Here is a 16,620-nt window from a genome sequence, read left to right on the forward strand (position 1 = left end):
TAGCTCCGTACAGCATCGTCCAACTCAAAGGTTCCTGCCAAGAAAACCATCGCTTCATGTTCTGCATCTATATTAACTCTCGGTCCAACACAAGCCGATCTGTGACACATCGATTTGACCATTTGGCTTTGAAGAGCGTTTCTACTAAACCAACTCGACGCTGCTAATCACGTGATCAGTCAAGTAGTTAATTTTACGGTATCTTAACTTCATTATCTAAAACAAGAATCAACTAACGCCTCGCTTTACGCCGAACTACGGTATAAACATGCAAAAGCCAGTAATGCTCATAATAAAAGACTGCGTCTTTCTACAATTGGTCTGGTAGTCCTCCGAGAGCGAGAGTCGGGATCCAAGATTAATGATGTCGGCAAACCTGGGGACTGGCAAATCTCCCTACAAGATGGGATAATATCCAGCGTGTATCCAACGCGTCCAATCAATCGAGGGTAACAAAAAGGCACATTTTCCAGCTCGTAACGGCCAACCAGGCAATCGCCCGTTAGTTGGACTTCTGCTTCTGAGCATCTTTTTGCTCCTTAGCGTGAACGGCCTGCTCGCGCTCCTTGAGCTTACGCTCTTCTGTCTCGACCATGTCTATAATCAATGCGTGTTAGACTGTCTCATTGGCTGCGGACATGGACAACGGCTGGGACAAGAGAAAAGGGACATACCCATCCACTGGTCCTCACCAGCGTAGCGCTCACGGTGAATCTTCTTCTCAATGATGCGCTTGTGCTCCGGATCGTTGGGATCAACCACCTTGACCGTCTGCCATCGGCTCTGACCCTGTTTCGCGTCGCCAATCTCAAAGGCGGCCGTAGCTACCAATACTGCCAGCGTCAAACCTTGGGCATACACACGTGCCTGCACCAGCTTTTGTTGCGTCGAGAGGTAGGGATTGCGACCAACGAGACCGAGCGCAACGGCCATGGATGCCAGCCATGAGACACCGACAATAGGATACCGGTTTTCACGGCCCCAGTCCATGAATTTCTCGTAGCTAGACTTTTGCGCCTCGAGCTGTTGCAGCTCGCGAGACGACTCATCGCGATATTGTTCGTCAGGGTGGCGGGAAATTTCAAAAGCACGGGAAGACCGGTCAGCATTGATGATAGCTATTAACAAAATATATTAGCCTCAATTCAATAACTTCATTCTCGTCCTTGAAATCGATTGATGCCGCAGCATGTGGATTTGTCGCAAGTCGTAGCAGCAACTGCAGGGACAATCGCTCGCATCAATGTCTTCAGAATTCTCGCCGTAAGACAAGCTTATTGTGATAGAGCGTATACTTTATGAGAGAGTACGCTTTGCGCGGTTCGTGTATGCTGAATACGATAAAAAGCTCCCACAATCGCTTGAATTTGGGATACGACCGAACGCGGAGCCACGTGAGAGAATAGCCCAATGCGAATGATAGGACAATGGAAGTCAAACCAAAAGAGCGTAGGACACCGTACCTGCAAAAGTACCAGAGGAGGTGAAAAGGAAAGTCCGCATCGGTATGGTCAGGGATCTAAACGCAGGAAATCGTGCACTGGCGGCCCAGATACCCGCACCACCAACGGCAAGACCAAGAGCACCTCCGACAAGACCGCCCTTGACGACGGCACTGGAAAAGTCAGTATGAACGCAAAGGGTCTCAAGAGCTCGGACTGCTTACTTGTAGTGAGCTTGCTCTTCTTCTTTAGTGAGAATCTTCATGTTTGTTTATGAGAGGAAACAGCTATCGATCTCGAGATACGGGGAAGGAATAATGAAATATTCTCAGCCAGTCAAGCAGGCAGCTTTTAAGAGAAAAATTGCTTGCTTAAACAATTTGTCAATGGCGTTCTTGGCTCCTCGGAGACGTTTTGGTGGAGGCGTCTGGAATTGGTGAGGATGACTCGCGCGAGACTCTCGGGCAGCGGCTACGGAAAAAGTTCGGAGAGTTCGTATAAGTAATCAAACGACGGAAGAATCAGGGTCAATACGAATAGGCTTCCGGATGAACCGATTGATACCCTTTATGTGTCTCAATTCCTTTCAACTTCTGGGAGAAAAGAAGATTATGTAGAATGTGAAGTATTTACGAAGAAAACAATTAACTGTTTCAGCTTTCGTAGCCTTTTGCCTGAGTTTTCCCAAATACCTGATGACGATGGCATGATCCAATAGCTCCCGTCGGCTGATAATTGCCGGAGCTGAAAGTAGCGAATACTTCATTCCGAAGGAACTTGAAGCGTAATTTCGAGGTATAGGAAACAATAAATGCTTTGCACGATACGGGGCTCCTGCTCGTAGGAAACGTTTGGCAAAGCTCTAGCTACATAGACATGATTCGCTATCAGCTCGAATTGCTTAAATTGTGAGCTGATCAAATGCAGGTCTGCATGATATGCTTATGTGGACGCTGACCTCTGCGACTGCCACATACTCTATTCTAGACGCCCAAGGAAGAAACCACTACCCACATACGGAGTAAAGCTCCCTTTGACAGAGGGGTAAGCCTCACGGAAAAAATATCCGGAGGCTAAGTGACACTCGCGTCAGCTGAGGATGTAGGGGCAGATTGAGTCACCAAATACGGATTTACTGGTCAAGGCTTGCAGGATGACCTTAAATTTCTGACTGCATTTTTATCTTATCGCGTCTCATCCGAGAAAACGGTACAACCAACTCCGCACATTGGACCAGCGCCATTAGGAGTCGAACCCAATATCAGTTATATATACACACTCTCTGCACAATCCGGACGTATATTTCTTGCTCGGAGGGGGCGAGGGAAGCTTGGAGTGTCTACCTACCTAAGGTAGGTAGGTTTATAGATTGCCATTTGAATATGTCCCGGAGGCCAATGCGCTCTACGAGAGACGCTTGCATCATTGAGAAGGCCAAGCCTGACAATTTATGTGTCTATACTTGAACCGACTAAATTTCCTACTCATGTTCTGAAGGAAGCAAAAACGATAGAAGACCGCGCCGACAAATGTACACACTTAAATTTGTTTTACGCTTATTGTTTTTGCCAACGCCTAAAAAGATGAACAAGGATCAAGCCTAAAAATGTAAATCGACCAAGCAGCGCCAGCGCCACTGAGCGTCGAACATAAGTATAGTATCCGTCCAAAAGGACCCCAACAGCGCTCGAACGCGGTCTATGCCAGGACCGTTCTCTCACATTTTGAGTGATTCCTCCTTCTGATCTTCTCACTAATCCGACGGCGTCTAAACCTTCTTCCACGGCCACTGCGGGGGGCTCGGAAAGGGCAGCCGCTGATTCCATTGTTTCTGCAGAATCAATATCTTTTGTTTGCCCCACAGCCATATTTTGCTCCTCATTGCCACCGCCGCTTTGCTTGGTCACTTGTTCCGACCTTGCCAGTCTTTGTTCCTCTTCCAATTCGCATTGTTTCCTTCGTCGGAAAAAGAACGTCATCACTCTAATTGTAAATCTAACGTCCCAAGGCGTAAATGTCGGATAGCTCCACAGACCAAGGGCGTCGTGTGGGGGAAGCAATTCGAGGAAGTCGGCGAGAACACCGAGCGTAAGGCCCCAGAGCAAGAGTGGTCGATCCATGTTAGCTGAACCAGCATGATCGCCAAGCCACCATTCCTTCAATGTGGTAAGCAAGGGTCGCTTTGCAAGTGCGCGCGACGGCGAAGTTGACAACGTCGGGGTCGGAGGCTCTGCACTAATTTGGCCGACAGCTCGACCTCTAGCCGCAGCCTGGCTCTTTGTTTCGTCATGAGAATCATGTCTCCCCTCTACTGCGCCCGGGACAATCGTGTCCCCTTCATCGCAGCCATCATAGCTAGGTAAGAAACCAGGTGCTCGGCTGGAATAGAGACTTTCGGTTGGCCTTAGTCGGACTGCAGCAAAGACCATTTGACCTAGCATCGCCCGGAAGAATGCTCTCGTAAGATGACCGCTTTGGCGGATCAACCGATCCGATACATCGCATCGTTCTACCGTTCGTTGCGAGGGTGCTAGCAGCGCCCGTAGAGAGACCCAATGAGCAGATGCTACTTCAGACTGCTGAAGCTTCAACGGAGGCACGTCGGGACGAGTGATAAGAAACACGAAAGGGCAGAGTACCATGAGCCTACAAAGGTGAAAGCTAACGTCAGTAATCCTTCGTGTCGTGGGAAAGGTAGCCAATGGGGAAATGGTCGCCTCACGGTATGGTCCCCCATGAGGTAGTCACCACACGTTCTGATAGGTTGCCAACATAAATTGATGAGCCATCTGCAGGAGATATATCAAGTCCAACTTCTTCTAGAGTTTCCCGTATCGCAGCGGCCAAATCGTTCTCGTCGGACGGGTCTCTCTTGCCGCCGGGAAGCGCAACGTGGCTCGTCCATCGATCTCCCTTTCTAGCGGCTCTTTTAATGAAGAGGATCTCTGGATCCCCGTGCCGCACCCACGGCTGTGAAAAGAAAGCATCGAGCTCATCCTCCGTTTGTTGCGACTTCAACTCTCCCCTAGCGGGGCTTGCAATTCCCGCATTGCTGGAAGGCGGCTGAAAAAGCGGATGTGGCCGAATGCGAACTGCCAAGGCAACCGAAGCGCGCTTCTTCACTTTGGGAGGGTTTGGGACATGTGGGTAGGGATTAATGACAATATTTCGAAGCACGTGGTGCAGCTTCGGTATGATCCCCGATAATGCTCGCAAAGGTTCACCTGCATCGTCAGACATTAGATATATGTGTATCCGGGTGAGCAGGTTGTTAGAAATAATTCGCAACAATAAGCAATCAGTACTAGTCCAAGGTAACTCTGAATGGTATTTGAGCTTGATTACAATTCTTCAAGCGCTAACAGAACTGAAGCTCGGCCTGTCGTTAGAGTACTCCGCAGTAGTGAGAACTGATAGTGTTCAACATATGTCGGGGCGGAAAGATCCGATAGACCTTACTCAATTAAGAAAGCGGTGAGAGAGAAAGCCATGGAGGTGAAACGTGCTGGGAGCAGCATCGAGGATTGGTTCGCTTAAGCGCTGCTTGGAGACCTGGTTAAACATGGGGTCCTCTCTGCATGTGTTTGGCTTTCTGCACCACACTTACGTCTTTTTCTCTTCTCCCACTTTTTCTAATATCTGGGTTTCTGAATTTTATAGCAAGTTCAAGTGGTTCTCCATTGTCTATTCAATTCCCGTTCTTGGCTGGCTTGCAGCTTTTATCTCTAGACCAGACCTCCAAGTTGAGCTTCACGCCAAGTTCGGCTAAGGACTGGTCTCGAATCGATCTCCAAAGATGCGCTTCGGGACGACTCTCCGCGACTCGATCTACCCACCTTGGGAATCGCAGTACATTGATTATAAAAAGCTCAAAAACATCTTGCGCGAGGATCGCCAGGGGAAAGCCTCTCGAGCGGATCAGGACGATGAAGTCGACGAGTGGACAGAGCAGGACGAGGGAACCTTTGTGGAGGAGCTTATCAACGTCCAGCTCGAAAAGGTCAATGCATTCCAAAATCAGACCTTTGAGCAGCTTCGTGAGCGGGCTGCCAAATGCGAGACGAGGCTCGAAGCTCTCCTGAGCAAGGGCAAAGAGAATGGAGAGCCCAATCCGAGCGATGATAAAGTTGACATGTCGGACAACTCCAAGCAGGAAACACTTCGCGAGATCATGGAGGAGCTTGACAACATTGCCAAAGAGATAAATGAGCTTGAAAAATACAGTCGAATCAATTTCACGGGCTTCTTGAAAGCTGCTAAAAAGCATGACCGGAAACGAGGACAGCGATACCGAGTGAAGCCGCTTCTGCAGGTGCGGCTGAGTGCTCTTCCTTTCAACTCGGAGAATTACTCTCCGCTTCTCTACAGGTAATTCAACTACAACTTTCCTTTAGGGTGTATTCTGGACGAGATTGCTAACTAGAAGGCAAGACTGTCTGCCATGTATTCCTTCGTCCGCCAACATCTTGAAGGAGAAGTGCCCAAGGAGAGAACTATGTCCGTGGCCGAAATTGATCCCACCAGCTCACGTTACAGCTCTTACAAGTGTAAGTTACTCATTGGTAAAAAGCAAATATGCCTCAAACTTATAACTGACGGGCGTAGTTTGGGTGCACCCCGACAATCTTCTGGAAGTGAAAACCTACATTCTTCGTCGTCTCCCTGTTCTGGTCTATAACCCGCAGACATCAAAGGTCGCTGACGGCGCTCGCACCGATCCGACCATCACATCTCTTTACTTCGACAACTCCAAATTTTCCCTCTACACGCAAAAAGTCGACCGTGCTCCGGACTCGTCGTCTTTGCGCCTACGATGGTTTGGCCAGCTCGCCGAACAGCCTGAAATCATGTTTGAGAAGAAGATCGCCAAGGAAGGCGACGAGAGTGAAGAAGTCAGATTTCCCATCAAGGAAAAATATATTCAGTCATTCATCAAGGGTGATTACAAGATGGAGAAGTCGGTTCGGAAACTCCAAGATCGATCAGGACCAGACAGTAAGGAGATTCAAGCATTGGAGAAGAGTGTGGATGAGATCCAGAAAGCCATCAAGGAAAACAATTTGCAACCCGTTTTGCGCGCCAATTACACTCGCACTGCCTTCCAGATCCCGGGAGACGACCGAGTGAGGATCTCGCTCGACACAGAGCTTGCCCTCATTCGAGAAGACTCTTTTGATACTGATCGTCCGTGCAGAGATCCAGAGGACTGGCATCGCAGGGACATTGACGATGCTCAGATGGAGTTCCCCTATAACAACATCCGTAAGGGTGAAATTTCTAGATTCCCTTATGCTCTGTTGGACATCAAAGTCCGGGGAGGCCCGGCAAAGAAGACTCCTGAGTGGGTCTCGGATCTGATGTCTTCACACTTGGTCAAGGAGGCACCTCGATTCTCTAAATTCGTGCATGGTGTCGCACAATTGTTTGAGGACCAAGTCAACAGCTTCCCATTCTGGCTGGGCGAACTTGATACGGACATTCGAAAGGACCCGGCTCAGGCTTTTGAGCAAGAGCAGGAGAAGAAAGCCAAGCGTGCAGAAGACGAGATTGCTGTAGGGAGCTTCCTTGGCTCCAAGTCCAGCCCCTATTGGAAGCCAGTCGTTGGCTCGCCAGCCGACAGACATTTTGACCGGAAACGGAGCGAGAGAGACGAGTTGCTTAAACTTACCGCGACTAGATCGAGATCTGTCCCAGGTGAAGTTGGTGAAGTTGGTGAGGAGCGCGATTCAGACGATGACGGAAAACAGGCGCCTGAGGCGGCTGCATCACCCACCTCGCATGGTCTCGCTTCTCTTTTCCCGTCATTTTCTACATCAAAGTACGCGCGGGCGCGCAGAGGAGAGCGCGTTGAGCTTCCTCCAGGCGTGAGACACCCTGGCACATTCATCAAAGACTCGGGACCCGTCAAGGTGGAGGCCAAAGTCTGGCTTGCGAATCAGAGAACCTTCATCAAATGGCAGCATGTATCTGTGCTGTTGGCATCACTTTCTCTGGGTCTGTATAATGCCGCAGGTGAATCGAACAATGTGGCCCGAATCCTCGCCATTGTCTACACTCTGATCGCAGTTTTTGCCGGCGTCTGGGGGTGGGCCATGTACATCTATCGCAGTCGTCTTATCCAGGAGAGGAGTGGCAAAGACTTTGACAACGTTGTCGGCCCCCTGATAATTTGCGTGGGGCTTGCAATTGCACTCTGCCTCAACTTCGGATTCAAGGTACGTACACATATCAAAATGCCGTTACATCAAACATGGTTAGCTAATTCTAGTCAGTATCATGCTGTTATGGAAGCTCGCAATGCGCATGGAGCGAGAAACGAGACGGCTACTCTTGTAGCAGACATGTTGGCAAATGGCCATGGACTTGTCCAGCAGAGACCCGATGCCGGCACTTCTTACTAAGGTCCTTGAGACTCTCGAGGAATTATGGATGGCTTCCGGTAAGAGCTGCTGTCGAATTTATAGAGCGAAGACTGCAATTGCGAATTTATGGCTATATGTACGAATGTTTGTAGAGAAATACCTGAAAGTCATCCGCTCCTAGTGCTCTAGGGACGTAATATTGTATATACCCAACCAATCAAAGGGGGAAAATTCATAAAAAGAAAATAAAACTATGTTCTTATCGACTGCAATGCTTGCGCAGTCATCAAAGTCGGCGTTGATGCCCAGTGAAATATTACTTTCGTGATTTATGAATTTATCAGATTGCAAGATTCATGTGCTGGCCCCAATCAAGGTAGGTTTGCTGCGGGGTGACATCTAGTGGCATGCCATAGAACGAGCTACCTACAGAGTAGTGCTAAGAGCATGAGAGTGAGGCTGACAAAAGAGAGAATAAGGAACCCAGAGCCAGCTAAACAAACGAGCCTTATAACACTCCCGGCAAAGCTATCATAGTCGACAGGTTGTAATGAGAAGGATGGAACTCGCGACCCGCATCTACTTTGCTGCTGGCAGTCGTTATTAGTTTTTGAGATCACATTTTCAACTTCTTCAGATTTTAACTAATTCTTCATATACATGGCTGCTCTTGTGCGCTGGTGGCCAGCTAAATGGCTGATCGGCGTTCGAGTGTCAAGGGCGCCGACCGTTTATGTACGCGATCTGCCTGCAGAGCCACCGCCTTTTTCAACGTCTAGACTCCCCAATAAGAGAAGCCTCTATCGACGGTTGTATGTCGGAGCTGTGGAGTCACAGAGGCGTGGTGGGGCTACTCCAACAGCAGACGTCTTCCAACACTCAGAACATTTTTATCGGTGGAAGAATCAACTTGCATGACCATGAACCTAGCCGCCCTGTGATCCTGTTAAGTGTCTCTATCTGTATCTCTTGACATTCCAGTATTGGCCTCAACCCACACTACGGGAACCAGCTTCCTCATGCGACCTTTCCCACAAATCAAGATTCACGGGATTGGGGTTTCGTGATCTCTTAATCCTTCTCCGCATCCAGCGCTCCCACTAGAGCCTCATTCGTCATTCACGTCTCCGCCGCCAGGTCAAAATCGTGGCATGATATTCAGGTCTTTCCCCACATTGCGTACCCAGTGATGAATGGCAGCATAAGCAGCGGCATGAAGTCTGACTTTTATGGCGATGATAACCATCATGCAGAAGTATACCCGACTCCGAAGGTACGGAGAAAAATTCAATATCAAGAAGGCATGTGATTCTGACTTGGCAAATATGGGTTTAGAGCGGAAGCTTCAATCGAAAGCCGTCTCCAGTTCGAACCTCTCTATACGGGCGTAGACGATATCGCGACAGTACTGTTCCAGTAATTTCGGAATCACAATCGCACCGCGGCCACCCCCGAGATGGTAACGTTTCAGAGGATATTACCCTGACTCTGCCGACGTTACCACGAGTAAGAGAATGGCCGCCACAATGTTACACCCTTCATTCAGATCTCCAACCTGATGAAGCCGAGCAATATATCTGCCAAGGGGCCCCCGTCTTTACAGGCTACTGCGATGATGTTACCCATGCGGCGCCAGGAAACTTCCACTTTTATGCAGTCATAGACAACGACTCGACCAAGGGCTCGGACCGTGCCCGTTTTCAATGCGAAGCGTTCCGTGACGTTTCACTCTCGCTTCCTACGGAGAAGAAACCTTGGCCATGGGAAGCTTTGGAGCAACCGAGTATGGCGTATTGTTTTGGTAAATCGCCGGGAACGGTCACGCTCAATTACTGGGCAGCGGCCTCTGGAAACTTGAACGCAACGGTGGAGGTGAATTCAAAAATTAAACCGCGGAAAATTGGACTACTCGCAACCTTGGACCGACTGCGTTATTTGGAGGGAGGCCTAGAAGAGAGCGTATGCGATCCATTCCCGACCCTGGAGAAAAGAAATGTCCATTCTAATCACATAAACAGGAGTCGGAAGAGCTGTATCAAAGTCTATATGGCAACCTCCTGCATGATCCAGAAAAGCACACAGAGCCCCACTACGGAATGGAGAAGCAGATTGCGGACTTGATCACGGTTTTGAGCCGGTCAGACTGGATTGATTTTAGGCGGCCAGAAAACCAGATGGTGGCTAAATTTTTCACCAGTCGCGACCAGAACAGATATCATCAATTCTTTATCCAATTACTATTGGCGGTCGAACTCTACCTGCGCATACACTGCCCAGAACATTCAGACATTGCGAAACGCAAATTGCTGCCCCAGCTGCCTCCGAAGATCTCGTGGGATCTGGCACTCGCTCAGCGCTGGTTAGAGAATATGTCAATTGGAAAGCCGCAGACCAGTTCCAACGCAAGCGAGGTTTCATTCGAGCTCAAAAGCAAGAAGCGACAGGTTAAGACACTTCGAGAGTTTGCCTGGACACTAAAGTAAGGGAAAGCATTGGCCAGCATGTGAACAAAGAGCTTGTCTTATTAACTACCAAAACTCCAGATGGCCAAACATGAGCGAGGTGGAATATGCCCTGGGCAAAGGAGACCGTGAGGAGACGGCGGTCGAAGACCGGAGCGCCGATGCCATGTCTTGGTTTACTGGAGTCATTCTTCCTGGGAAAACGCTGCCTTGGCTTCTCATGAATTCGTTGATCGATTGTGATCAAGACACAGGAGAGGCTCTCAAGTACCTAACATACATGCACCCAAATGCCGGATTTCAGTACCGGACAAACACCTACTGGTCGTGGGAGTGTGTTGTAGGTAAAGTCTTGGGCGCGGCCAGAGGGGTTAACCAAATCGCCGGTTGGATTGGGCCTTGCAATTATAGTCCAGACTTGAAGCGCATCGAAATTGCCTGCATTCGTACGCGTCGGATCAAGCAGCGCCTTAGCCCTCAAGATGTCCGAAGCATGAGCAAACGCACTGATCCTCTTGGTCCAGCCGATGAAAGCTATCCGGTCAATGATTACGAGCTCGTGGCACCTGATACCGAAGATGTCACGGATGCGATTCGCATCGAAAAACTAAACTTCCGCGCCCGCAAGGGTCCGCAGAGCAGCAGCGGTAGCCCTCATGCCCCACTGACGTTTGATGCAGCCATCACCTTTGCCATGGAAGGGCGTTCGTTGCCCCTGCGTCTGCGGTACAATGTCGATTTCGTCTACGCGGCGCCATGTGTGGCTGGTCCGCATCCGCTCTTTTTCGATTTCGCCTACCGATTCTGCAAAGTGATTAATCTACACAATGTGCATCACTGGGGAAATACAGCTACAGCTACTCCCGTGACACCTTCAGGTTCCAGTCATAGTCGATCCTCCAGCGTGGCTGGACGTGGCAGTGGACCCGGTCGGAGCAACTCGCTCAGCGACAGTGAACGCGATCGAGAGAAAGCAGCATCCACGTACGTCCCGGACATTGAGATGGTTCTTGTCGTGGAAGCTTTTGGGGTCCCTGACAATGAAGTCTTTGCCCGAGCATGGTGCGCGCATTGGGGTCTCAGTGCCATCACGGCTGATCTTCGGAGAAGTTGCGCTGCATGCGCCATCCGCGAAGCTTATGCGGCTTGTGTGAGCGTCGTCATTTTGACCAATGGCGGACGCGATGTGGACGTGGAAAAGGTTGAACGACGGAGTTTTGCATAGATGAGTCTGACTGATTTTTTTTTCTCTTGTTTTATGATATCCAGCGGATTTGCGTCGCATTGTTTGTCCATTGCGTATGGAGGTATCTTCAGCTAGATGGGTTTTCAGATCAGAATTCATGAGAGTGAGTCCAATCAATGGGTCTGGTCGTGATAGAAAGAGCCACTGGAGTTTCTGTGTATGGCACGTATCTCCAGCAAAGGGCAATTGCCCCCAAAGCTTGATACCAATAGGCGATAGATGAGAAATTTTCGTGCATCTGCCTTGTACCCTTCCCCATGATGGAGATGCGTCGTCAAGGAAGAGAAACATCCATGTCGACCATATAGTATTTCACGCGCTAAGGTTGCTTTGATATTCTCCGTCTACTAGTTATATTTACCACAGGCCCAATCATTTGAGAAAATAAGAGGAGACCCTACACGGGACCTCTTACGTACGTCTTCTTATCTACCGGGACATATCATAGAGACGTTATTCATCATAGAATATTATCATTTCCATTTCCCGGTATCACCGAATCATGAGGGAAGAGTGCGTCCCTTATTCTGGGCAGCGATCTACGGAATGCAGTTGTAGGCGATGCACTTCGTGGAGTAAGCCACCAACAGGCCCTAACAAGGATCCCCGACTTGCACCGCAATCCCGCTAGACGAGTTATGGGAACACACCCAATCATGCGGCGACGGAGTTAAGCCCAGCGGTATGTATTTTATAGCTTGACGGGCCAGGGGTGCACAATCTCCTGCTAAGCAACTCCAACTACAACCGGTGTGTGTATTATATTGTCCAACTACCAAGTATATGAAGGGGAGTGGGGGCCAAAACAAGTTCAATCGGCGTCTCACACTTTTGGTAGCACACAGACTCCGCATCAGAAGGTTGATACACTATCCATTATCCCAGCAAGCCAAATCCGCTCCTAAGAATAATCCATATTCTCACCACACTTGCACCTCGAGCTTTGCAAGATGGCAACCACGGCCAGCATAGTTGAGGGGCAGTGCTGCGCAAATCGTTTGATGAATTGGATACTTTGAAGCTTATCGATCACGAAAGAGGAGTATTGTACTTTGAAACGCAAACTTATCACCTCCCCGCCCGACGTCGATCTTTACGAGTTCAGGGCCCCTGCATGATTCCCCAACTGCAACTCGCATGGCGGTGGACTGTGCGATATGCGTCCAGGCCCTTATGATATTAACAGCATGACGGGACCGCGATGCTTGGCGTAAGACCTAGCCAGCTAAATCCTCTGGAGGTCGAGACGCCACGGTCAAATCAATTAACGGTGCAGCAGCCATGCTTAGTGGGCAATGGAAAACTGATGCTTTTTAGCAATGATTCTACCTACCTACTTGTGCAGCCCGTGCTTGACCGGTGCCGGTCATTTCTCTCTTTATCCTGAGTATCCTTTTCCTGCTCTTCGCTTTGCAACTCTCCCCCTTCTCTGTCCTTGCGATTTTTTTCGCCATGAATAGAGCACAGTCTGTCTAAGCTATAGATTGCGTCTTTTCGCTGGTTCAATATATCTTTTCAGATTCGTCTATGCTTGCTGCTCGATTTTCTTGACTGCGCCGCACGCAATTTCCGACGGACTACTTCTCTTGGCCCCCAACACAAGACTTATTGTCGCCTCCCCGTTCTTGCAAGGTTTCCCTGAACCTGGTGATTTTCTGGAACTTTGGACCATTTATCACCAGGAATTCGGATCCGCCATTGTTATTGTGAGGGGAGCGTGAACGCGCTGCCACTTTCCTCTTGTGTGCCACTGGTTCCATCTTCGCGCAAACCTGGTCTCAGCGCCCCGGGAAATTGTCACTCGACCAAGGAGCATCGGAATTTTGAGTCCTCAAAGTTTCAGGCGTACGAAATCGCGTGGACAAAGCAGAGAAGGTCAGGTCTAAGCAGAAGCCTGGATCACAAACTGCTGCATCCGCAAATATGGAACGACATACCGTACAGTCACACTCCGCGAACGGTTCGTCAGAGAGCCGGCCAGAGTCGCCAGCGGCCGACGTGACAACGCCTCTAAACACTCCTCCGCCAGCGCAAAAGAATGACAATCAGGAATATCCGCAGGAGCAGCATTATCTCCAATCTTACCAGAACCATGAGCAGCCGGGTCTTATACCAGTCCCTCCTGGGACAACGATCTCGCCCGGCAAAGTCGACCATGGAATGCAAGCATATAACAACGAGCAAAAAGAGGTGCTTCTTGATCAACAAGGCTACGGCGCGGCACCACCGTATGCTGAGGACCCAAGCGGAAAACCCAAGATCCTGGGCATGCGCCGCAAGACCTTTTGGATTGTTTTTGGTATCGTGCTTGCAGTCATTGTTATTGGTGCAGCTGTAGGCGGCGGCGTCGGTGGCGGGTTAAGCGCGAAACATCATTCAGAGTCACCCAAATCGTCGGCATCTGCAGCCGCAGCGAAAGCCTCCGCTGCCGCCGCTACTTCTATCACCACCACCGCGAAGCTACCCGACCATACCATCACCGTTACCCAGATTGCTCCAGGGGCCAAAACGGTCTCAAAATCTACTTCTCCTACTGCCTCTGCGACTAAATCGACTTCGACGGCCTCGCAAATTCCGGACTCGGGCTGTCCAAAATCCAACGGTACCAGGACCATACCTATTGATCCATATACGAATAACAATGTGATGGTTGATAATACTGTGCAACGCTACGAGACCATTTGCGATACTGATTGGCCCTCTGGGCCTTCTTTTGGGAATCCCGGTGTCATGGATGTCTGGGTGGACAATCTTGTCACTGGGCAAGACCTGACCGATACCATGGCTAACTGCATGCTACTGTGTGCCTGGTACAATTCCAACTTCAACTCTACCAACAAGCAGTATGGCGATACGAAGCAAAAGCCCGACGGCACTGGCGGAGATATGGGATTCATGCCTGGTGTGATCAATGCCTGTCGTGCCGTTGTGCTTGAGATCAGACCAGAGGGACGATGCTGGCTGAAGAATGCCACTGGAAATTCCACTCAGTACTCGACATATGAAGTCGATGGAGCTGTGCTGGTAACGTGATAATGGTGAGCAAAATGTCCCCTATGCCAATAGTTCGCGTCGTCAGTGATTTCCGGTGAACTAGTGAACTGAGACCCAGGTGGCTGACAGACTTTAGTGTTTAATACAAGGTTTCTACGACATGGAACAGCACGACATTTTTCTATTGCATAGTTGAACAAAAACGATAGCATCAGTGTTCTTCTTTTCTGATTTGATTTCTAATTTTGCCTTTATCACTCACACTTTCTTCTATCATATATCTTTTTCCCTTTTGCATTTTGTCATATTGCATACGAGCATCTCAGCCTGGACCACGATGTACATGTACAAGCAACACACTTAGATACCCTTGTTTCCAAGCTTGTCAATCAGAGACTTATAATTCAATTCAGTTGCACTGTTCTTTTTTGTGTGTGATTGTTTTGTTCTGATCTGCTGTGAAACTTTTCTTGAAGAGCAGGTCACAATATCATCAATTCACGTCTGTACAATTGCGGCTATATCGATGGAAACCAGACAGGATATCACATAAAGTTGAAGGGTTATCGAAATGCAACGAACCCGCCCAGGACCACACTTCGATGGTACGAACACTTTTGAACAGATAACTCTATGGATTTGAGGCCGGACTTTCCGCCTGAAGTCCCTCGTTCTGGACCACCCAGCGTCCGGTTAACTTTTCCAACCGCAAATCTGACCTCCGTTGACAAATCAGGGCGGCAACCCCCATTTTCCAATACTAAGACTGGTTCAGTCCGCAACTGCTCATCCCATATCTCTTACCATCGCTTGTCTTGCGTCCTCCGCCAGCTTTTTCGAAGAGCGCCAGGAGCTCTTAGTCTAGCAAGGCTGTTTACAATCGCCTCCCATCGCCCTCTCCGCGTTTCCTCATTCATCTGTAAGTCCAATTGACGCTCTCACTTCAGTCCTCTCTAATCCTGTCCTCCAAAGAATCTTGTGATACTAGACTCGCTCCTCCTAAAGTAAATCGTCATCATCATAATCATCGTCCTCGCCATCACACAATGGACCAATCGCAAGAGCAGCCTCGCTCGCCCGACTACTTTCAACAACAGTACAAGAGACACCTTACTCGGCTTGCAACTGAAATTCTCAGCCACGGGGGCCCACCATCTCCGGAAGATATCGATGAAACAGTCAAAGAACTAGACGGCATGCTGAAAGAGGATAGGAAACTCCTAAACCTCCAATTCAACGTCGCCAAGAAGTTTCTCATCGCCGGCCTTGCCATGAAACTAGAGGAGCTGATGGGTCAGGGTGAACACTTGGCTGAACGCATCAACGAGTCGTCTGCAACTAGGATGCGCCGATCCGCGACTCCCGACCAAACCAAGGCTCGGCTTCTCAAGTTCATGGCCCGCTTGACCAAGGAAGACATCAAAGCATGTGGCTTGGACGTCGAGAACCATTGGCCTGTCGTTCAGAAATTTTCCAGAGTAAGTCACGATAGAGGCAGCCGTCCACTTTCTCCCTTTGAGTCATGTTTTTTTTTCCTCTGCTCTCATATATTATACCTCTTCTCATATACTTTGGATTATCCCGATATGTTAAGAAGCCTGAGATCTCACGCTTCCAACCCGGCCCTGGTCCACTAGATTGGCTAACCCTTAATAGTACCGCATCTCCTCCATCTACTTTGACAAGACGTTCATGAAAACGAGCCCCAAGGTAGAATTCGCAAGGGTCCTCCACTCAATGCACGAGCAGCCGTTTCTCTGGGAAAAGGACTTTTCGAAGCTATATGCTCGCTGGAGCACCCTTTTTGCTTTTGTCTATGGGCAAAGCGTGCAGGCCGTCGACAGAGGACACCTCCGGAATATCTTTGCGTTCTTGAATTCTGAGTCCTGATACGATCATACGGTTCTCTTCTCAGCGTTCTTCATTATGCTTCTTCAGCATTTTTTAGTTATTTCTCAGCCTTTTTCATTATCAACATGACAACAGGCCATTGACGGATCAAGACTTATCGGCTGTGTGGAAGAAAGGATGAAGGTCTAGCTGGTTGCTGTATCCTGCGTTGCTGTAGCCTGCGATTGCTGTTAAATGTGATATTTTACTTGCGTTTTATTATT

At 49.2% G+C, this 16,620-nt stretch overlaps 6 protein-coding genes across 6 annotated transcripts; 4 read left to right on the forward strand and 2 right to left on the reverse strand.

Moving 5' to 3' along the window:
- Positions 1-334: 334 nt before the first annotated feature.
- L228DRAFT_178089 (hypothetical protein) lies at positions 335-1,838 on the reverse strand. The gene is made up of 4 exons (XM_018329534.1): positions 1,667-1,838; positions 1,464-1,615; positions 675-1,118; positions 335-597 (listed from the first exon to the last, which is right to left on the reverse strand). Exons 1-4 carry the CDS (start codon positions 1,705-1,707, stop codon positions 503-505), a joined length of 732 nt encoding a protein of 243 aa, XP_018186283.1. The 5' UTR covers positions 1,708-1,838; the 3' UTR covers positions 335-502.
- An 858-nt stretch (positions 1,839-2,696) lies between these two features.
- On the reverse strand, positions 2,697-4,267 carry L228DRAFT_249534 (hypothetical protein). Its single transcript, XM_018333111.1, has one exon. The coding sequence runs from the start codon at positions 4,082-4,084 to the stop codon at positions 2,999-3,001; it is 1,086 nt and encodes a 361-aa protein (XP_018186284.1). The 5' UTR covers positions 4,085-4,267; the 3' UTR covers positions 2,697-2,998.
- Positions 4,268-5,054: 787 nt separating this feature from the next.
- Positions 5,055-8,074, forward strand: L228DRAFT_249535 (SPX-domain-containing protein). The gene is made up of 4 exons (XM_018333112.1): positions 5,055-5,810; positions 5,874-5,989; positions 6,048-7,657; positions 7,715-8,074. Exons 1-4 carry the CDS (start codon positions 5,239-5,241, stop codon positions 7,841-7,843), a joined length of 2,427 nt encoding a protein of 808 aa, XP_018186285.1. The 5' UTR covers positions 5,055-5,238; the 3' UTR covers positions 7,844-8,074.
- Positions 8,075-8,498: 424 nt separating this feature from the next.
- On the forward strand, positions 8,499-11,965 carry L228DRAFT_284675 (hypothetical protein). Its single transcript, XM_018336252.1, has 4 exons — positions 8,499-9,077; positions 9,140-9,763; positions 9,823-10,283; positions 10,348-11,965. The coding sequence occupies exons 1-4, from the start codon at positions 8,994-8,996 to the stop codon at positions 11,489-11,491; spliced, it is 2,313 nt and encodes a 770-aa protein (XP_018186286.1). The 5' UTR covers positions 8,499-8,993; the 3' UTR covers positions 11,492-11,965.
- Positions 11,966-13,167: 1,202 nt separating this feature from the next.
- L228DRAFT_178145 (hypothetical protein) lies at positions 13,168-14,949 on the forward strand. The gene is made up of 2 exons (XM_018329535.1): positions 13,168-14,550; positions 14,643-14,949. The coding sequence occupies exon 1, from the start codon at positions 13,436-13,438 to the stop codon at positions 14,543-14,545; it is 1,110 nt and encodes a 369-aa protein (XP_018186287.1). The 5' UTR covers positions 13,168-13,435; the 3' UTR covers positions 14,546-14,550; positions 14,643-14,949.
- A 603-nt stretch (positions 14,950-15,552) lies between these two features.
- L228DRAFT_262643 (hypothetical protein) lies at positions 15,553-16,579 on the forward strand (the record flags this gene model as incomplete). Its single annotated transcript, XM_018334433.1, has 2 exons — positions 15,553-15,984; positions 16,163-16,579. The coding sequence occupies 2 exons, from the start codon at positions 15,553-15,555 to the stop codon at positions 16,394-16,396; spliced, it is 666 nt and encodes a 221-aa protein (XP_018186288.1). The 3' UTR covers positions 16,397-16,579.
- Between the last annotated feature and the right edge of the window lie 41 nt (positions 16,580-16,620).

The sequence above is a fragment of the Xylona heveae genome (assembly GCF_001619985.1).
Source record: "Xylona heveae TC161 unplaced genomic scaffold L228scaffold_9, whole genome shotgun sequence".
Taxonomy (NCBI): Eukaryota; Fungi; Ascomycota; class Xylonomycetes; order Xylonales; family Xylonaceae; genus Xylona; species Xylona heveae.